This window comes from Pygocentrus nattereri, chromosome 18 (assembly GCF_015220715.1).
Source record: "Pygocentrus nattereri isolate fPygNat1 chromosome 18, fPygNat1.pri, whole genome shotgun sequence".
Taxonomy (NCBI): Eukaryota; Metazoa; Chordata; class Actinopteri; order Characiformes; family Serrasalmidae; genus Pygocentrus; species Pygocentrus nattereri.
In genome coordinates this window covers 6,040,518-6,061,858 of record NC_051228.1, presented here as the reverse complement: position 1 = coordinate 6,061,858, position 21,341 = coordinate 6,040,518, and the positions used below count along the sequence as shown (strand labels likewise).

The window sequence follows — 21,341 nt, the reverse complement described above, 5'->3', positions numbered from 1 at the left end:
AATACCAACTGCGGAGCCTGCAGTGCTTCTCGGTATAGAGGGACTTTAACCCTTGAAGAGCAGACTTATTATTGAGTTAAGACATTGTTTAGTAACTGTGATGAATTATTCAGGTCAGTCAAGTCCATATTTATATGGATGTTGACCAAGTTATTGTTATTTTAGCTGCTGATTCTAAAGGATTTGCAACCATGTATTGAAAATGACAAGGTATGATTATGCTTATTTCTCCAATTGCTTTTGAGACCCTAAATATTGGGGCTGTTTGTTTATGCCAGTCACCCAATGTAAATGGATGTAAATTCACTCAAAAATAAAGTTGGATGTCTTTTTTTTTTTTTTTTAATAGCAAAAGTTTGTTACAGTGTACCATCACTTGTACCATCACCACAGCATCACTTGGAGACTGAACATAGAAAGTGTATCGCTGTTGTGGGAAGAAAGCTTCGTATCTCCAAAACAGTAACTTTACAGGAGAAGGAAAAAACTTAATTATTTTTAATGTAAGTCAATGAAACCAGACGTTTTTTCAAAATCGTTTTGGGCTGTTGTTTGACAAAAATGGAGATACAAGGTTTTCTTCCAACAGCATGGATATGTCTAAACCTGTCAAACTGAGCCAGAACTCTGTTTGCTTTCCTCTCTTTAGCCTGACATCCAACATTTGGTTGCTGCCTAACAACATCATGTGGATTATTGTTGTATTTGTTTGCATATTAAACAATCTTAGGGCCTTGGAGGCTTTGTGGTCAGTTGCGTGGGCCACGAGTTGCAAAAGAACCTGTACTGCGGAACATGGTCATTCTCACTGTTGGTGTCTCTGGTCAGATTACTTTTGCACTTTTCACTAGGAAAATGGCAGGATGAGGTCTAACTGTATTTCCCCCTGTGTAAAAACAACATCAACACATACAGTTTTTCTGTTTTAGCTCCATTTACTTTACTGTCATGTTATTATACCAGCCAAACTTGGACTGGATGCTTTAATAGGCCTGGAGTGCAAGAAAGCCTTTAGTTTGGGAAACTCCAGCCCCTTCTTGCAGTTCCCTGTGTATCCTCTTGCCTGCTATTTCACGCCCAGATATTTAATTATTTGTGTGAATTGAACAACTACTAATCAACCAGTCGGCTTAAATATGAGGAGCTGTAACAATAAAATGTTTGGCCATGTTCTGACAAGCAGAGGTTCCTTTTGACAAGAGCTAAATGACCACTTCAGAATAAAAACAGCGCTTTATTGAAGACCGTAAGTTCAATTTACAATAAGGAGAGCAATCGCTAAAACTAAGTGATATAATAAAACATGCCAATGAACATTATAGCTATTTTGTTTAGGAAGTGAGTTGTATTTGAAGTTAATTAACCATTGTATATAGTTTGCTAGCTAATATACAGTATGTGAAAACGATAAGAGATAAGATTATCCTTTATTAGTCCCACAGTGGGGAAATTCACAGGATTACAGCAGCAGAGTAATAGAAGTAAGGCACTCAGTAATAGAAACAGGAAACAGTATAAACATTACAAATGATAAAAATTAAAGTTAAATCTCGAGACTATTTACAACAAAATGAGAATAAGAATGAAAAAAGAGTTGCATAAGATCTGTATTGCACTTAGGAACATATTGCACAATGAAAAATATTTGCATTCTGAATATAAGTCTATATTGTATGTGTGTGTGGTCTACTGGGAGCAGTGCGGGTTGAACAGTTGAACACACACTTGGGGTGAAGGAGCTGGTCACTGAAGGAACTGCCCAGTGCTGCCAGAGTCTCACGCATGGGGTGGGAGTCATTCTCCAGCATGCATGCCAGCTTGTTTAGCATCCTCCTTTGTCCCACCGCCTGCACTGGGTCTAGAGGAGCTCCCAGGACCGAGCCGACCCTCCTGATCAGTTTGTCCAGTTTCTTCCTGTCTGCAGTGGAGATGCTGCTGCCCCAGCAGATCACTCCATAGAAGATGGCTGATGCCACCACTGTATCAAAAAAGGTCCTCAGGAGGGGCCCCTGCACTCCAAACGACCTCAGTCTCCTGAGCAGGTAGAGTCTGCTCTGTCCTTTCCTGTCCTTTGGGGCAGTCATGGGCTGGAGGTTAGGGAACCAGCCTTGTGACCGGAAGGTTGCTGGTTTGATCCCCAGAGCCGATAGCACATGACTGAGGTGTCCTTGAGCAAGACACCTAACCCCCACCCCCAACTCCACTCCGGGCAAGTGTGTGTGTGTGTGTGTGTGTGTGTGTGTGTGTGTGTGTGTGTGTGTGTGTGTGTGTGTGTTTCACTTCACGGATGGGTTAAATGCAGAGGTTGAATTTCCCCGTTGTGGGACTAATAAGGGTCTCTTAAAGTGCAGCAGTGTTGTCTGACCAGTCCAATAGCTGCTAAAAACTTCTCATTAACAGAAACTGAAAGGAATATTCCAGTGACTAATGTTAGTACTGTAACAATAACAAGCATTAGTGATGTTTGTGAGGGGAACAAGCTCATTTTCATAGATAACTTGATGAGAGCTGCATGTCGTCAGGGAGGAGTTTGGTTTGTCAGAGCATCTGACAGTTTACTGACTGTTGTGCTGCTCCAGCAAGTTTTCTTTTCTGGTGGTTGAAGGTGATGTTGTGGAAAGCTAAGTCAGACGTGCCGTGGTTGGATGCGACTACTTTATCCTTCGTTTGAATAAAATACTCCCAGACTTTCTTAATTGCCATTACTGTACTTTTTCTTTCGCTATCTGCTCATGTTATCGGTGAACTTCTGTCCTCTTCTGGTAACGCCACGAACTCACTCTAGGTTGGACGTAATTTTGAAATTGTGAATGACCATCTCCGAATTTGGTTTGAGTTGTTTGATCACGATGCATCCTGGCTTTGTTTACAGTCGAGTGGCAGCCAAACGTGATCTGATCACCGTAAACTGTTGATGAAAGGTTTTAACAGCCTCTAATGTAACATTCCTGCTTGATCAAGACTTCATCTGAACAGCTGAGTCGGTGGATCTGATTAGCGCTGTAATAAATCTCTGCAGGAGAACCAGCAGGAGCTCATTAACAATCACTTACAGCACAAACTGTTGCTGCACAGTCGTTTATACTATTGGTTCTATGTGAAGAATCATATTACTCTCCAACATCTCTTGAAAAAATTCATATGCATGCTTATTTTACACATTTTAGTGTTGCTTTCGAACTTTTGGCCTGTGTTAGGCAGCCTCACTCCAACTCAGTCCCAAGCTGGGATGCTCCGAAAGTACTGTCACACTCAAACAGCCCTGCAGCTGCTTAACATTTCCTGACTTTGTTATTCTGGGAGTTCAGGCTGACTCGCTGGAGAAATCAGCGGAGAAGCGCTTTCAAACTCATCAATTCTTTTAAAATCAACAATAGGCTTTATGTATTTTGAATGAAAGCCTGTTTCTTTTCCCAATGCCATAGTCTACAGTATGAGGCAAAAAGAAGTTCAGTTTGAAATTTTATGAAAATGAAGTCTGGCTCTTCACCCACAGAGAGAGGTTACGAGGTCAGACATCCTTAAGCACCATTTGGGACTCGTCTAAGCGCGCGTTCTGGGTGTTTGAGCTAATAATGGGACTGCAACTAGGCTGTGGAGTGAATTAGCATATGAGAATTGTACTGTGTTCACTTAACATGCTCATTTGCAAGCATTTCCTTACAGTGCAGGCTGACTGGGTCCCTGAGCTGCGCGTTAATATCTCCATCAGTGATAATCTCAAGCTGAAGCAGCCAGAGGCTGTGAACGTGATGATCATTCCTTCACCCACTTGATAGGAATTTGTTTGGCTAAGTTCATGTTGGCGCAATAAAAAAGTTCAAAGAGATGTTTTTATCTACAGCACTGAAAATGCTGCATAGTGATTTGTAATTGGAGTCATTATGTCTGGCAGGATTTTCCCTGGCTTAGTGTGAGGAAAAAAATCAAGTAATAAAATGCAAACGTGTCCAAGCTGAAGCCATAAAAAGAAGCCGGTGCACGTTTTAGGCCAAATGCATTACGGCGTATTCAAACAGGCCTGTATCAGCGGTGCAGTGTGAGTCACAAGCCACACCTTCTATGAGGCAGGGAGCTCTGAGTGTGTGTGTGTGTGTGTGTGTGTGTGTGTGTGTGTGTGTGTGTGTGTGTGTGTGTGTGTGTACATTCCCAAGACAAAATAGTCCCCAAAGTCCCCCAATAGTCCCCACTATTTTATCACCATCAATATTCCACATAAAAACCGAGAAATCACGTGTAGGTTCACCGGAGGGTTTGGACAGTAAATAAAATTATTATTTGTGTTGCAGACATAGGGACTCCTGGTTCCCATCACCACCACTGTAAAGAAATTGGTGTCAGTAAGGCTTGCTACAATAAAGCATTTCACATGAAACCATTCTAAATGACTTTGTTACGTATCAATGATGTCATTATATATGTATTTGTTTGTTTATTTATACATAGTATCACACAAAAGTGAGTACACCCCTCACATTTCTGCAAATATTTTATATCTTGTCATGGGACGACACTATAGAAATGAAACTTGGATATAAGTTAAAGTAGTCAGTGCAGATTTACTGTCCTCTGAAAAGAACTCAACACACAGCCATTAATGTCTAAATAGCTGGCAGCACCTCACAGTGAATGTGTCCAAATTGTGTTCAAAGTGTCAATATTTTGTGTGACCACCATTATAATCTAGCACTGCCTGAACCCTCTTCAGTGTGGTATTCACCAGAGCTGCACAGGTGTCTACTGGAATCCTCTTCCACTCCTCCACGATGACGTCACGGAACTGGTGGATGTTAAACATCTTGGCCTCCTCCACCTTCTGCTTGAGGATGGCCCATAGGACCTCTATTGGGTTTAGGTCTGGAGACCTGGTTCCAGTAATCCATGTTCTTGGACTGCTTGTCTTCTGTTTGTGGGCTTTCTTCTGCATCAGCTTCAGAAAAGTCTTCCTTCTGGGACAACGGCCCAGCAGACAGAGTTGATGCATTGTGCAGCGTGTGGTCTGAGCACTGACAGGCTGACCTCCCATTTTTTCAACCTCTGCAGCAATGCTGGCAGCACTCATGCGTCTATTTTTGAAGCCAATCTCTGGATTTGACGCTGAACAAATGAACTTCTTTGGTCAACCCTGGTAAGGCCTGTTCTGAGTGGAACCTGTCCAGTAAAAACGCTGTATGACCTTCGCCACCGTGCTATAGCTTAGTTTCAGGGGTTTAACAATCTTCTTATAACCTAGGTCATCTTTGTGGAGAGCAACAATTCTATTTCCCATATCCTCAATGAGTTCTTCGCCATGAGGTGCCATGTTAAATATTCAGTGGCCAGTATGAGCAAATTGTACCCAAAACACCAAATTTAACAGCCCTGCTCCCAGAGACACCAGGGAGGGACAACAACTCACTTGGGCACAATTCAGACATGTTCATTGTGAGGTGTTCTCACTTGTGTTGCCAGCTATTTGGACATTAATGGCTGTGTGTTGAGTTCTTTTCATTTCTATAGTGTCGTCCCATGAAAATATTTGCAGAAACGTGAGGGTTGTAATCACTATAATATACACAATATACACAGAGACAGTGTATGTGTGTATATATATATGGTGGTTGGTTAGTGTAGTGGGTAACACCTCTGCCTTCTACGCTGTAGCCTGGGGTTCAATCCCCACCTGGGTCAGCCCCCTACACTATACCAATAAGAGTCCTTGAGCAAGACTCCTAACACCACCTTCGCCTACCTGTGTAAAATGATCAAACTGTAAGTCGCTCTGGATAAGAGCGTCAGCCAAATGCCATAAATGTAAATATACACACACACACACACACACACACACACACCTGTCTGTGTCATGCACCTGTCCCCTGGTGGACGGCGTGTGAGTACTGGGCCCTGCCACCTGGGCACCACCCCGTCTCCTCATCTCGGCCTCCTGGGTTGAACATGAGTTGTTTTCTAGCAACCTTGCTGTGGAACAGGAGGCAGTGCCCAGGAGGCGGGGCTTGGCACTCGCGACAGTGGCTGTCGTTTACAGTGTGTGAAAATTTCACGATGTATCGACAAAATCACTTGGAATAAAACCTCTTTGCATTCACTCGTATTAATAGTAAAGGACATTTTTACCCTCTACTGTATAGTTACCGTTTTTCTTTGGACAACTACAATATACGTAATACATGGGATATATATGACTCTACGTCCTGACATTGTATAAAAACAAACCTATATGCGTTGTGTGGACCAGCAAGACGCAATGCTGCGTTTTCAAATATCACCCCCCCTACACACACACACACACACACACACACACACACACACACACTGCTGCCATTTATTATTGAAGGCTTTCTCTGCATTTCTGTCAGTTTGCATACTGTAGGCGGCCTGTCAGGTCTGAGGCTGGTGTAGTGGAGCGCACTGGATCGTTATTATTGACCACACTTCAGTGTTCCCCTAGTGTTCCGCACACTCACACACACACATTGTCTCTCTCTCTCTCTCTCTCTCTCTCTCTCTCTCTCTCTCTCTCACTTGCTCTCAGACACGCACAAATGCAGAGGCGGACATGCACAAGCATGCGCATGCAAACACCCACACAAACACACAAAAAGCATGTGCGGGGCACACACGCACCATCAAACCAATTAACCGTTTTAAACAGTGTGCTCCCTGAAGGGACACCGTTAAAGCTGAGAGGCTGTTGTGATGTTGACTGAGCTTAATTCCGCCTCTTGTTGTGGCGTTAAAGCTGAGCAGAATTTTCAAGCGAGACTTTAAATTTACGAGCAGTGCACTGTACTCAAAGATAGCAGGTATGAAATGTTACACAGTGACCGGACCACACACAAATGTGCATCTCATTACCAGCCATTATTTAGTTATTTAGTCATAGACTATATGTCCAGATGTTTGCAGGCACCTGCTCCTTCAGTGTTTCTCCTGAAATCAAAGGTATTAATAGAGAGTTTGCAGTAACAGCCTCCTCTCTTCTGGTGAGGCTTTACTCTAGTTGTTGGAATGTGGCTGTGATCAGTGGCGTAGGGCTAAATACATTATTGGGTAAGTGTGAAAAAGTGGATATAATTTTCTAGGGCTGTCCTAAATACCATTTTTTGGGCTTTGGAGCTCCAACAATGGAAATTCGAAGCTTCCCCCTCAGGCGGTGGGCTGAGAAAGCCATTCAGAAAGTCCAATGCCCATGCTGAAAGCACATCTGTGGCTTCATCTGCTATAAAATCCGAATCTTGGAGCTGGCTGCTTCCCGTGTAGAGTGCTGAAGCACTCACAGTGTGGCTTCGCTCCGTCTACCAGGCCCACTAGCCTCTTTTAGCAGGTATGAAGGGGATACGTTGCAGCCCCAGTAAGGGTCCAGTATGGCGGGGCACCATTTGGACCCGCCCTGGGCATGCATGTTATCTAGCACTATGTTAGCATGATGTTCTTGTTGTGCAGAGTTGGTATGTATTTCGACATTTTAACAGTGCAATTAAATATGTAGTTTTAGTACAAGAATGAGGTAACAAAACACATTGTGGCATCGTTACTTTAGTTTTTAAAGAGAAGAAATGCTGATGTTGGGCTGTTTTAAGTTTAAGTTTATACAAGGACCTTTATGTTGAAGAGCCTGAATAGATGTGGAGTGGTGGGTTTTTCTGGATACAGGTGAGGGCTGCTGTTTTAGCTGGAAGCTGTTTCTTCTTGTTGTTTTTGTTACTTTGTGTCAGCAGTTTTAAAATAAAGCTTGTGTCGTCACAACTCGAATAGGGTTTGAGTCGTTTCTCCCAGGAACACTGAATATTACTTTATTTTGCTGTTTGACTTAATTGATATCCTACATTTAGCCCAAAAAACACCCCAAAAAATGAATAGCCGAATCCCAAAATTAAAAAATGAATACCTACTGAACAAATGAATATTCAAATAGTTGAATATGTGGGTACAGCCCTACAATTTCTAAACACATTAATGTCCCAAAATGTCAAAGCATCAGGTATTGATTATTCCTGACACCAGTGTAGTTATCATCCTACCTATTCTATGCTATCATCCTATGATACAAAACAATAGCAATCAACCAGAATGCTGGATTCATTTAAACACAACCAACACTTCATAAGGTAGAGCATTTTACCATGGCGACCCTGAAAAATGTTTTATGTCTTATCTTTGATGACTCGATGTACTGAGGTAAAGCTGGACATTTTCACAAAGCCCATTTCAGTCTTTAATAGTAGTTAGTAGTAAATTAGCATTGCAAGTACAAAATTGTGTAGAAAATGACATACACTACAGGACAGAATCTCACTTTTAAAATAGTCCCAAAACTTGAGGTGAAAATTCAAACAGGTGCTGATAAGGAACTGAAGGCTTAAGGCAATGGCAGATAACAATAGATGCTAACCAGCTGGGGGTGCTGAGAAAAGAAGGCAGAGCTTAATTGGCCATAAGACAGTGATATAAGAAACAGAAAACAAATGAAATTTAATTCAATGTCTTATTAAATGTTCCATACCTCCTTGATCGGGTAGGCCTGTGATCAGGCCCAGGCCTTACACAAGCTTACCTGTGGCTTCACCCCTGAAGAAGACGAAATCCAGTTCGTTTCCAGTTTTGGAAATAATACCCGTTTCTATCGCAATATAGTCCATCAACATAACTGAAAAGAATGCATTGTTCGTGAACCTGAAAAAACAGATGTAAATGATATTCTGTGGCTACTGTGAAAAAATATTGATTTACTCGTTTGTTAAAATATTTTCATAACTATTCAACTAATCGAAAGTTCAGGTTCTTAGCACCGATCATGTGTACTATAGACCCTAAAAGTGTAATGCTAAAATTAAAATTCCTGTACGTTTAACGTTGCATTTCTTCCATTATTTCGTCTAGAAATGCCTTTTTCCAAAAAAAAATAAATACATGAATTTATTCAATGCAAGTCTTTAATGCTTCAATGCAAGTGGCTTTAAATAAATAAAAAAGTTTCATTAGTCCTTTGGCAGGCATATTTGGCTTTCATGTGCAGGATGCACATTGTGCTTAAGGCACGACCATATTTAGCTCACATCAGTGGTAGATTCTGCGAAATTGTAGGAAAATATTAACAAGCTGGCACACAGTCAATCACGAGCCATGCTATATTTTAATTTCACCCATTGCATGTCTGAAATGTTGAGCTGGGGATGAGGAGTGTCTTTGCATTGTGGCAGAAGCTAGGCCTGACTGGGTATTGTAGCAGAACTCCCAGGGGGGTCAAGGAGGAGCAGCGTGAGGCTTGGGCATGCTGAATAATTTACGAGAGGAGACGATAGTGGAGGAGAGGAGGGCCGGCGCTCTGTGGATTTTTCAGGAGGACGGCAAACAATCGAGCAATAACCTGCCGTTTCGACACAGTCAGGAGACTTCAAAGGCTGCTGCTATCAGATTAGCCGAAACTGGGGCGCATCTTTTCTCAATCACCACCTCTATAACCGCAGTCCCACCCTAGAGTCTTTCATTTCACACCCCCACATACGACGTCCCCGCAAGATGCTGCAAGAGCTAAAATAATACGCCATTAAATAACCTCAGAAGCCTTTTTCTTTGGAGCTCTTTGAGATCAGTGAGCTTGTGTGACTTGTTTTGCTATTAGCTAAAGCTAAGCCGAAATACATCTGGGCAGAATCAGATTTTTGTGCATGCAGGTGCCGGAAGATGCTTCTTTAGCTTAGCGCTAGAGCTACGAGGCTAATGTAGCTCACTAGGTCCAAAAAGCGCCAGTTAGCATCATGCTAACTGTAAACCCTCTTGCTTCAAACTACTTTGAGTTATCATGTGATCTCGAATAGGCTTACTTATGTCCTTTCTGAAACTATGACGTACTTTCGTCTATGAAAACGGACGAAGCAGCGTCACATGGCTAATAACAACGATAGCAGCCGACTTCACGTCTGAATTCCGTCTCCGGTTTTGTCCAATGAAGCCGTCGTGGCCGTCTTGATCTACTAACGCGTAATCTGAGGGGGGGATAATGTAAATTTCATTTTTTTCCACCAAACTATCACTTTAAATGTGTCTCCAAGGACCTGTGCCTGCGGATACCTAGTACAGGCTTCTGATGTGCATGCGCGCCCCGGGTTTTTCTTCCCTTTTGTCGTAGACGACAAGCTGTCTGCTTTAATGAAACTGCTCCACATTCAGAGGCACCATGAGCAAATATGCGCTTTGAATATCTCTTGAACTTAAGGTGCCTAGCAGGGTGCCAACCAGGGTTCAGTCTAGAGGAGCATGAGAGGGAGATAGAAGGAGCTGAGGGAGCATTTATGTTCTTATATGCTGTTCGTCTCTCACTATAATCTCTAGAAAATCTGTTCTGACCTAATGGAAACCTACACATTTAAAAAATAGGACTTTTTTCCATGGGCGGGGGTGGGGGGTGGGGGGGGGTTAATATGTGTACATATATTTCCTCATATCCAGTATATTATTTAGTCTTTCTGAGATTTAGTTAGTTGGAAACAGACAAAATAGAACCTGTTATGTCACATATAAAAATACTAATACTAACTTAATACTAACTTTCAGCTGTAATGATTTCTATTTAATGCACTAAATGCAATTAAACTGGCCTAATTATGCTCACTTTGTAATGAGATGTGTACTTAGTCATGTCCATGATATACTCAGAAAAGCATATTGAGACATAATTTATCACAATAGTGATATTTCCCAGCTTTACATTCACACCAGTATAAATACATTTGACACATGGTTTAAATATTCTGTGTAAATGTAGTTTCTTTGTATATGGGTTGAAATGTGATACTGGTACAATGTCGTAAATTCATATTTTTTTATCCAAATTTGGGTATTTATGGGGAGAAAATGTACAAGTGTACAACAACGTTGAATGTATGTTTTGATGTTACTTCGTTGAGAAACAGTGAAAAGATATTTTTCTGCTAACAGTTCTGGCACGTAGTCCGCTTAGGAGCAAATACATCATGTAGAAGATGGCTCGTCCTCCTCAGCCTTGAATGTTATACCGGTTTCCCGAAGTGTGAGCTCGTTAGCTTCTCTACACTGTTTTGGAATTATAGGAAATGCTAAATAATTTCACATTTATTTAAATATGTTCCACTAATTAATCAAATATTCGATAATTAACTCTTAGAAACCCTCAAATATCAACATCAGTCAGAATGCAGCAGATAATCAGTCGAGACATTGGTGTCCAATGTTTGCCACTCTGGAGCTATGAGGCTAATGTAGCATTTCATGCTAACACATTTGTTCAAAACCGCGCTGAGCTGCTATCTAATCTCAGACGGGCTTGTTTACGTGGGTCTGAAGTTGTGTGACGTACTGTTATCTAAAAAAGCAGAGATAATGGGGTCAGTCATGGGCTGGAGGTTAGGGAACTGGCCCTGTGACCGTAAGGTTGCTGGTTCGATCCCCAGAACTGACAGCACATGACTGAGGTGACCTTGAGCAAGACACCTAACCCCTAACTGCTCCCCGGGCGCCGTGGATTGGGCTGCCCACCGCTCCGGGCTCACTGCCCCCTAGTGTGTGTGTATTCACTAGTGTGTATGTGGTTTTTCACTTCATAGATGGGTTAAATGCGGCGGTGGAATTTCCCCGTTTGTGGGATAAAAAAAGTATCACTTAACTTAATAAATAGGGTACATGGCATAGCTAAGAGCAGTAGCAGTAATTCTGAATCATGATTTTGTCTTAATTTTTCTATTTTTTACAGCAGGTTTCCCGGCATTTTCAACAACTGAACATAAAGCATCCCTCTTTTTTCTTCTGACACACATTTAGCTAATGTTCTTTGGCAGCTACCAAGCGCTGGATGTCAGGCAGGGAAAAGGAAAGTTACGGCGCAGTTTGAAAGGTTTAGATGCAGCGTTAAGTCCTTAGTGACTTCAGCTTTAAAGCATCATTTGAAATGAAATCTGAGTCAGAGTGGTCGTTTCTTGTTTTTAGTTCCTTAGCCTAGCGCTAGCTACCCACTAATTTCTTCATTTCAGTTGTTTATGCCTGCTTTTCTCAGCCTGAGATACAGTGGCTTATTGTGTTTTAGATAGCTCAGCCTTGTGACCTTTCCTTTTTAAATATAGAAATGTCATATGATCAAAATTGAAATTGTTTTACTTTGATTAGCAAAGATAAGCATCGCTAGTTAGCATTTTGCTAGCCCTATTGCTTTACTCAAACATGTTTTATTTTTACAAATAGTATGTCAGTATATAATAACAGTAATGACAATAGAATTGGTCATATGTAAAATTATATTTAGTTAAAAGTGTACATAAATCAGATGTACGTTCACGCCAAATTCAATATTCATGCATCTGTAAGACTTCATGAGAGGATTCATGGAGATCCAGTTAGCGGCTGTAAAAAGGAGCAATGAAACAGGAAAAAAACAGACTTTAGCCAAAATTTGCATAGAGTGAAGGCTTACTTTTTGCTCTCTAAGAGGTAAAATTGTAAAAGTAGGTTTTATTACACAGTAACAGGTGAGGGAAATCAGTGTTTTTGTGTTGAATGAGTATAGAGGCTGCCTCTGCAAGTAAGCTAGTTAATACTAACTGGTTCCACATAGGCGGCTAATGAGAACTTGTCTTCCTCCTCACAAGGTAACATGCCAACATGTTACTTTGTCAAAGGAATATTATTTTGCTGTGGGTAGCTATTATTAGCCAGAGTAGTTAGCCTAGTTAGCGAAAAAGCTGGCTAAAGCAGGCTGACATTAGCCAGAGTAGTTAGCCTAGTTAGCGAAAAAGCTGGCTAAAGCAGGCTAACATTAGCCAGAGTAGTTAGCCTAGTTAGCGAAAAAGCTGGCTAAAGCAGGCTAACATTAGCCAGAGTAGTTAGCCTAGTTAGCGAAAAAGCTGGCTAAAGCAGGCTGACATTAGCCAGAGTAGTTAGCCTAGTTAGCGAAAAAGCTGGCTAACGCAGGCTAACATTAGCCAGAGTAGTTAGCCTAGTTAGCGAAAAATTCTGCAGAGCTAGCCGAATTATTTTTCTCTTTTCAGCTTCGTTCTTAACAATTTTACAGACACGCTAAAGCGTAACAGTATTTTTATCATTAGCCTCTTTATTTTCTCTGTTGTGCGGGTGACTGTAAGGTCTGAATGCTCTTGCTTGATGTACCCAGTCACATCCACAGTATAACAAATTTCTTGTGGTAAAAAATAAAAAAAAAAGAAACAGCCATTTCCCCCCCTTGCAGTACCACAGGTGGAGCGCTGAGAGTAACGTGGCACTACAGATTATGATTTTGTCAATCTTTCCTGTGCTGGAGCTGCATTAATCCCTGCTTAGGCTAACAATGTCCAGCTACGTTTCCCGATAAGCTCTTCACAAAAACGCATTCGTGTATGTCGACACGCGCACACTCGTGCCTCCACTTTTGGGATGGCTGCCTGTCGCGCACTGCATTTAGACCACAATCCGAAAATGCCTTAAGGACATCTAATCCACGCTCTCTCGTCTTTAACTGGGTCAGAGCTCACAATAGCAGCATCTTCATTTCTGCCTCGCCTCAGCTTTCGGGCTCGTCTAGCGCTAGGCTTTTTTCGTTCACTGCTAAATTGCTTACTTATGGTCTTTGGCTACAAACACAGTCGCCGCAGATTCAACCGTCTTGGTAAACAGCTCGTCCTGAATGAATGTGATGTGCTGCAACTTCATTTGCAATGAACTCCTAAATCCTGCCCTGTAAAAACTGGTTGTTACCTCAGCGTTTCTTTGGGATCTTTCTGTTTTATATTAGCAAGAAAGAGAAAAGAACATGAACCTGAAGTAGCAGTGAGGGTATTGAGCCGGATCTGAAGAAAAAAGCCACAGTATTGTGCTGCCTGAGCCTGAGACAACACCCTTTTGTACATTTAATTTCTAGTCAACTCGGCCAGTAGCTTCTGAAACCACTTGGAACCACTGCTGGTTCCGAAATGCGCTTCATCTTAGTCTTCATAACTTTCATATTTCATAAGCTACATTCAGAAGGTGGGCATCATATGAGGCTGTAACTGCCTTCTTTCTAGTCAAATAGACGATGTCATTTTAAGATTTTTTGGCTTTCAGCAGTAAATTGTAAGCATATAGCAATATGTGTGATTGTGAAGCACGTTTTCTGTTCGTTTGAAGGGAGCTTTTACAAAAATAACTAAATAAATAAAATAATTTGCCTTACGATTTGGTCACATAAATTCAGATGGACAAACCAAAATATACCCTGGAGAATAAGATTAACAAACGATAATGGTGTTTAATTTGAACAGTACTTAAAGCTTTGATCTTTAAGACATATTGCTGAGGAGATGTCCAAAGAAATATTGCAGTTCTCCTCCTTCTGAGGAGGTGAATTACAAGAGTTTCCAAAATTGAAGCTCAAAAAAAATGATTAAAAGCTCTAGACACATATGAGACTCCTAGCAACCACCTGAAACGCCTGGTAGACCACCAAAACTGTCCCCATCAGATAAACAGTGCTTACACCTTTCAAGTTTGAGGGAGAGGAGAAAATCAAGCTCCACACTTGATTGAGATCTGAAAGACATCTGTGAGAAGACATTTTAGCGCTGTGGGTTTGAAAGGATGTGTAGCTGTAAAGAAGCCCTCACTAAGAAAAGGAAATAGACAAAAAAGAAGAAAACTTGCTGTAGAACATCGAAACTGGGCGCCTGAGATGCGGAGGATGATTACATGGACTCATGAGTGTAAATTGGTAATTACAGAAAATGTAACCAACTTCTAAGACTATTTCTAAGTAATTATTCCACACCTCCTTCTGGAGGTGTGGAATAATTACCATGCAGAACAGAAGTTCAAGACAAAGAGTGGACACACTAAATACTGCAAATAATATAATATTATTTTAAGTTGTTGAAATTTCAGTGTAATTTTTTGTTAAAAACACTATATTGCCAGTCATATATGCAGTCAGTCACTATATGCAGTCAGGCAAGTACCGTTCTCCTGGCACCCATCAAACCCAGACTCATCCATCGGATTGCCAGATGGAGAAGCGTGATTCGTCACTCCAGAGAACATATCTCCACTGCTCTAGAGTCCAGTGGTGGCACTTTTCACCACTGCATTCCACGCTTTGCATTGTTCTTGGTGATGTAAGGCTTGGATGCAGCTGCTCGGCCATGGAAACCCATTCCATGAAGCTCTCTACGCTGTTCTTGAGCTGATCTGAAGGCCACATGAAGTTTGGAGGTCTGTAGTGATTGACTCCGCAGAAAGTCGGTGACCTCTGCGCACTATGACCCTCAGCATCCGCTGACCCATTCTTTCACTAATGTCTGTAGAAGCAGTCTGCAGGCCTATGGGCTTGCCTTTATACACCTTTGGCCATGGAAGTGATTGGAACACCTGAATTCAATGATTTGGATGGGCGAGTGAATACTTTTGGCAATATAGTGTATATATGAAAAATGTATATTTTGTGCTTTTGCTGGCTGTTTTGCTGGCTGCTAGAAATCATACAAATAAACAATCTGAATGTTAGCCTGTAAATAAAAGCTTAGAACAAGCAGTCCACCAGATTCAGATCAGTTTTAGGCCTGTTTTAGACGTTTTTGGCAGTTTGATGAAGGAAGGAAACTGTCCACATTGACAAACTGGTGCTTCCTAGTTACGGCTGCACAACGTGGTTTGTTAATCATTATTGTAACATCAGCATTTGCAATACTGGAATAGTAGAAGGCTGCAATTTGCAGTCTAGCCCTATAATAAATCATAATTTTTGTCAGCATATTCAGAACAAGCTCACACATTCCAGACGCCTGTTTCTCTTGGGGTTTGGATGATAAACAGCAATCATGATAATGATTATGATAATGATAACTGATAATGAATCATGATTCAGAAACTATAGATACCAGCAATCACAATTTTTAAAACCTGATTTTTGGACTGGGCTGGCGACTTGTCCAGGGTGTATCCTGCCTTCCATCCAATGACCGCTGGGATAGGCTCCAGCACCCCCCTCCCCGCGACCCTGAGGGAGAAGCGGTTTATAAAATGTGTGTGTGTGTATATTTTTGGCATTTTTGGGAGTAAGAGTCAGGAACACAGCAGAAGACCTATCGCATTGTGGAATAATATAATCAGAATGTGGTGATTTGTCCATATTGCACATGTCGGAACAAAACCTTGTATCTCCATCGCCCTGTGCGTTCAAATTTCCTGATGAAGTAACCAAAAGAAACAGCCCAAAACCACTTGGGAAGAAGTCTGATTCCATTGACTTATATTAAAAGTAAAGTGTGTTTTTTCCTTCTCTTGTAAATTTAGCATCTTAGATATATGAGGTTTGTACGTACAGCAGTGATATATATATATATATATATATATATATATATATATATATATATATATATATATATATATACATATTACATCAAAACACATACTTTCAGTAGAGAGTAATAATAGTACTTTAGATGTTTTGTTCAATATTTCAAGAATTCAGTAGATAAGTAAGTTATTAAATGAGAAATAATATAGTGTAATGTACTACATTCAGTTTTGGTTATCTGTTGAAAGTGATGAACTCTATTGTTGGTGTTATTCAGTGTTCTCAGTTACTTTAAAATCAGCTCTGTTGAGGATATTAGAGTCATTTTATACATGGATCCAAAACCCCAAATGGTTTTATATTATTGAAAAAAAAAGGATTCCAAACTTTTGGACAGGTGTTGTGTGAGAATCGCTCTTCTAAATTGGTTCCAAGAGTTGAAAACAGATTTGACTTGGACTTTAAACTAAAACCCTTTTGTTTTGTGTGAGCTTATATCTTAATTATATTTATTTTATAATGATGCCGTGTTTGTCACTACCAAAAACGCTGCTGCTGCTGTTTTGGTGGCAATTTTAGCCGAACTCAAAAATGCCAAGACACAGCGCAGCCAGTACATGACCAACAAACACAGCTTTAAACAGCTGAACACACATAAAATCATAATGCTTCTAATCAAAACACAAAAAGTTTACTTAACTGCAGAAAAAATGTGTTTCAGTGGTGACAATGCTTAATGTTCCACACTGAATTTGAGATTTTGGGACATAATGAATTATTAATTGTTTTAATTAACAATTAAAAACAGTCTGGTTTAACTGCCCCAGGGATGCATTCTCACTTCCTGCTCTAAAATACAGGGGCGTGGTTGAAATAATGCTCCGCCTATAGACTAAAACTCTGTTTTGGTAGTGAATGAAAACACGGGACAGCATTTTTAATTTAGGAAATGAAACTCGCTAAATCTAAATCTTTCAACTTTCAAAAGGTTTTTTGAATTAAAAAAAAAACATTAAAAAATATAAATGCAAAAAAAATGTACTTATTATTTTCAAAAGTCTAAATTTAGGCTTGTTATGTATGTAGCTTATTACTATGTCAATTAATACCTTGGACTTAAAGACATCATAACATTATAAAGTCTGAATGTGTTTTTCCCGCATAGCTCTATATTAAAGCTATATATATTTTATTTACAAGACAAGACACAACATTATGAGTACAAATGCATGAATTAATAGCAGTAAATATTAATGAAAAATGCATTCAAATACACAGAAGTGTATTTAATATATATGTATGAAATATGTAATTTGGCGAAGTGTGTCCAAACCTTTGGATACCACAGTAAGTTGAGATAATGAGATACACATGTATGTATTGTTTCTTATGATATAATGGGCAGTGTTTAAAGAGGAGAAATAGCAATACTGACCTTTGTGCTAGACTCTGTGATAGACCTTATTGCAGGCAGGCCTCAACACAGCCCTGCAGAATTAACCACAGTGTATCAGAGACGATCTCATCCAAATTGCATATTCAATCATTCCTGACACGGACGTACCCTCCGGAGGCCAGGCGAAGTGTGCGACCGCTGTAGGTCACATTATTCTTCATAAACGCTGACGACCTTACCGTTCTGGGTTATCCCAGGAATTAGCATGATATTACCACATACAGTGTGAGCCATGGGCCATATCAAAGCTGCGTATGATCACTGCGTCTCCGCTCTGTCAGAGTGGGTCCCTGGAGAGGCCAAAGAGAAAATGAGCTTCTGTTAACTAGGGCTATAATCTTCCAGACACACAGGCCCGTCAGATTTATTTAGAGGGATACAGTGGTGAAATTAAATCCAGAGTAGCTTGTGCTCATTGACTTGCAGCCTGAGGAGTTGCGCGCAGTACCGCAGTTGATTCGTTAAGCGGCTCCTTTCATGTTCCTACATGTTGTTCTGTCTTTCAGGACCTCGATTTCTCATAACGTCCACGGGAGCCTTGTATATCCTGGACGTGCAGAAGGAGGACGAGCTGTTCAACTACCGCTGCATGACAAGGCATCGCTACACCTCCGAAACGAGGCAAAGCAACAGCGCCCGTCTCTTCGTACCAGGTGAGGACTTGGGGTGCTAGCTTATTGACAGTTTTCTCCCTTTCCACAAATGTAAATCCGTCAAGACGTTTCTGGCGGTTTCAGGATGTATCATGTTACGTACACCGGTCAGGCATAACATTATGACCACCTCCTTGTTTCTACGCTCGTGGTCACTTTGTTGTACAATTACAGACTGTAGTCCATCTGTTTCTCTGCATACAAAGAACGAGTATGCAGAGAACAAGTGAATCAGACACACAGTGTATCAGACGCAGCAGTGCTGCTGGGGTTTTTAAACACTGTGTCCACTCACTGTCCACTCTATTAGAACCTGCTACCTTGTCAGTCCACCTTGTAGATGTAAAGTCAGAGACGACAGCTCATCTGCTGCTGCACAGTTTGTGTTGGTCATCCTCTAGTCCTTCATCAGTGGTCACAGGACGCTGTTGGCTGGATATTCTTGGTTGGTGGACTGTTCTCAATCCAGCAGCGACACTGAGGTGTTTAAAAACTCCAGCAGCACTGCTGTGTCTGATCCACTCAGACCAGCGCAACACACACTAACACACCATCACCACGTCAGTGTTACTGCAGTGCTGAGAATGATCCACCACCCAAATAGTACCTGCTCTGTGAGGGTCCATGGGGGTCCTGACCACTGAAGAACAGGGTAACAGAGTATCAGAGAAACAGATGGACTACAGTCTGTAACTGTAGAAGTGAAGAACTATAGTGGAGCTGATAAAATGGACAATGAGCGTAGAAACAAGGAGGTCATAATATTATGCCTGATCGGTGAATTATGAAACTTTTTGGCTTATTGTTCTGAGACGTAACATCACTTTTTAATTAGAAAAAATGTAAACAGTCAAAAGTAAAGAATGGAGCAATATGGTAACAACTATAAAACAGAACAGTACATACATGAGCCTTTGTCAGTAATGCTTTCAAGCAGTAGCCCCACAAGCCAAACAAACATGGTGCTAAATGTTGTTTAGTTGGCTCATTTGCAGCTTTTTGTTCAAATTTTCCTGCATGTAACTGCTGCACCATTTAAATTGGACTTAGAAATTAGAAAAAGCTCATTTTTAAATAGTAGCTTTAGTCAAATTTCTCAAGTCATTTCTTGTCTTGCCGATCAGACACTGCTGGAATTTGGAAAACATTACAGACATTCACGCTTCACTCCCATTAGATGTTTTGCACACAAGACCCTGATATAGTCAGGCCGCTTCTCAGTTGGTATGAGAAGGAACAAAAGAGCGGCAGCTCCTCTGGTCTCCATGTTAGGTTAAGGCTAACCCCAAAAGACTGGCTTTTCCTTCATGTCCACTGCCTCAAAAATAAAGTGGACTACTTCAGAAGAAACAAACTAGACAGCAGGAGGTAATCGAGACTGCCGTGTTTTCATTTTCATTTGAAACGTAACTGAAACAACCCTGATCCAGCCACTCAGCTAAATAGGAAAACGTGTGGTCTTTCTCATTTCTTGCAAGACCCCACAAACTCAGCACCTGCGATCCTCGATGGCTTTGAGAAGCGGGAGGTCATGGCCTCGCACAGGGTCGAGCTGCCATGCAAAGCTTCAGGGCACCCGGCACCAAAGTACCGCTGGCTGAAGGACAACAGGCCACTGGAGCCGGACAGCCGCTTCCGGCAGAGCGTGACCGGTCTGCTGATCGAAAGAGCCCAGCCCAGCGATTCTGGAAACTACGTGTGTGAGGTGTGGAACAGCTATGGGAATGCGGAGGTCATCGGCCGCCTTCTGGTCAAGGGTACACTTGCTTCCTTGCTTTCACACGCAGTGCATGTGATTCATCTAAATCCACATTGAAAACTGATATGGAAAAAGTTTTTTGTTTTAGGAAGCTGGAATGACTGTATGCATGGGCCAAGTGCAGAGTGTTCTAATTAGGTATACCAAAATGTTTTGGTAAAAATTTTTTTTTACCAAATTAATACCAAATTTTTTTGGCCAAAAGACAAAAAATGTCAGTTGTTTTACAGTTTTGGCTGAAATTGTGAAAATACGCCTATAGCTGTTCTCAAAATAAAATTGTTACATACATATTTTACATATTGTTACAAAGTGTGGCGCCACAGGATCTTGTCATTTGTGTCTGTTTTTGGCCTTTTTTCAAACATTTTGTGCTGTGCATGAATGATTATGGCCTATGTAAGATCTCGAAAGATACACCAGCTTCTGATTTCTGATCTTCTCCTATAATAAGAAAGTTTTTCTCTCACATGGTTGTTTTAAGAATGAAGTTTCATTCAAAAGTATGAATAAAAGTAAAGAAAAAATAAAATATAATAACTTGGTACACTAATCACTAATACTGATCATTAAAATGCACAAATGGAGGTCTGATGCTTTCTGAGATGTACACTGTGCTGTTCCAGAGCCGTTACGGGTGGTGGTCAGTCCCAGGAAAGTGAAAGGCAGTGTAGGCAGCCAGGTGTCTCTGACCTGCAGCGTGACCAGCTCCGATGAGTATGAGCTCTCGTGGTATTGCAATGGAGAAAAGATCAATGTTGGAGTCGCTGTACACATGAACGGCATCAACAAGGAGAACCTGGTGATGGATGGCATGGCCAAGAGTGATGGGGGAGTGTACCAGTGCTTTGCCAGGAAAGGCAAGATCTCAGCTCAGGACTTTGTGCAAGTTATCTTAGAAGGTGAGTAACGCCTAAGTTGAAAAGAATGTAGAAACATACACAAAAATGAGGTTTTTGTTTATATAGCTGACTGATATTAACAATATCGGTAATATGTGTCATGTCATCATAATAAAATGATTTGTAGCAAATGCAGCAACTTAGCTAGAGTTTAGCTTACTGTAGAGCCAGTGTAAGCCTGTTGATTAACTGTATTGCTATTGAGTCTGACATTCTCACTGCAGGTTTGTTGTAAGGAGTGCTGTCATAGTTTTTACTTTGCTTGACAAAGGAAAAATGT

The 21,341-nt window shown here is 41.1% G+C and overlaps 1 protein-coding gene across 2 annotated transcripts in view; it reads left to right on the top strand.

Moving 5' to 3' along the window:
* dscama (Down syndrome cell adhesion molecule a) overlaps positions 1–21,341 on the top strand; it is a 162,723-nt gene that overhangs the window by 69,874 nt on the left and 71,508 nt on the right. For both annotated transcript variants that reach the window (XM_017707733.2, XM_017707732.2), the window contains exons 4-6: positions 18,254–18,400; positions 19,879–20,157; positions 20,786–21,061. In XM_017707733.2, coding sequence (XP_017563222.1) covers positions 18,254–18,400; positions 19,879–20,157; positions 20,786–21,061 — 702 coding nt within the window. The remainder of the gene's footprint in view (positions 1–18,253; positions 18,401–19,878; positions 20,158–20,785; positions 21,062–21,341) is intronic.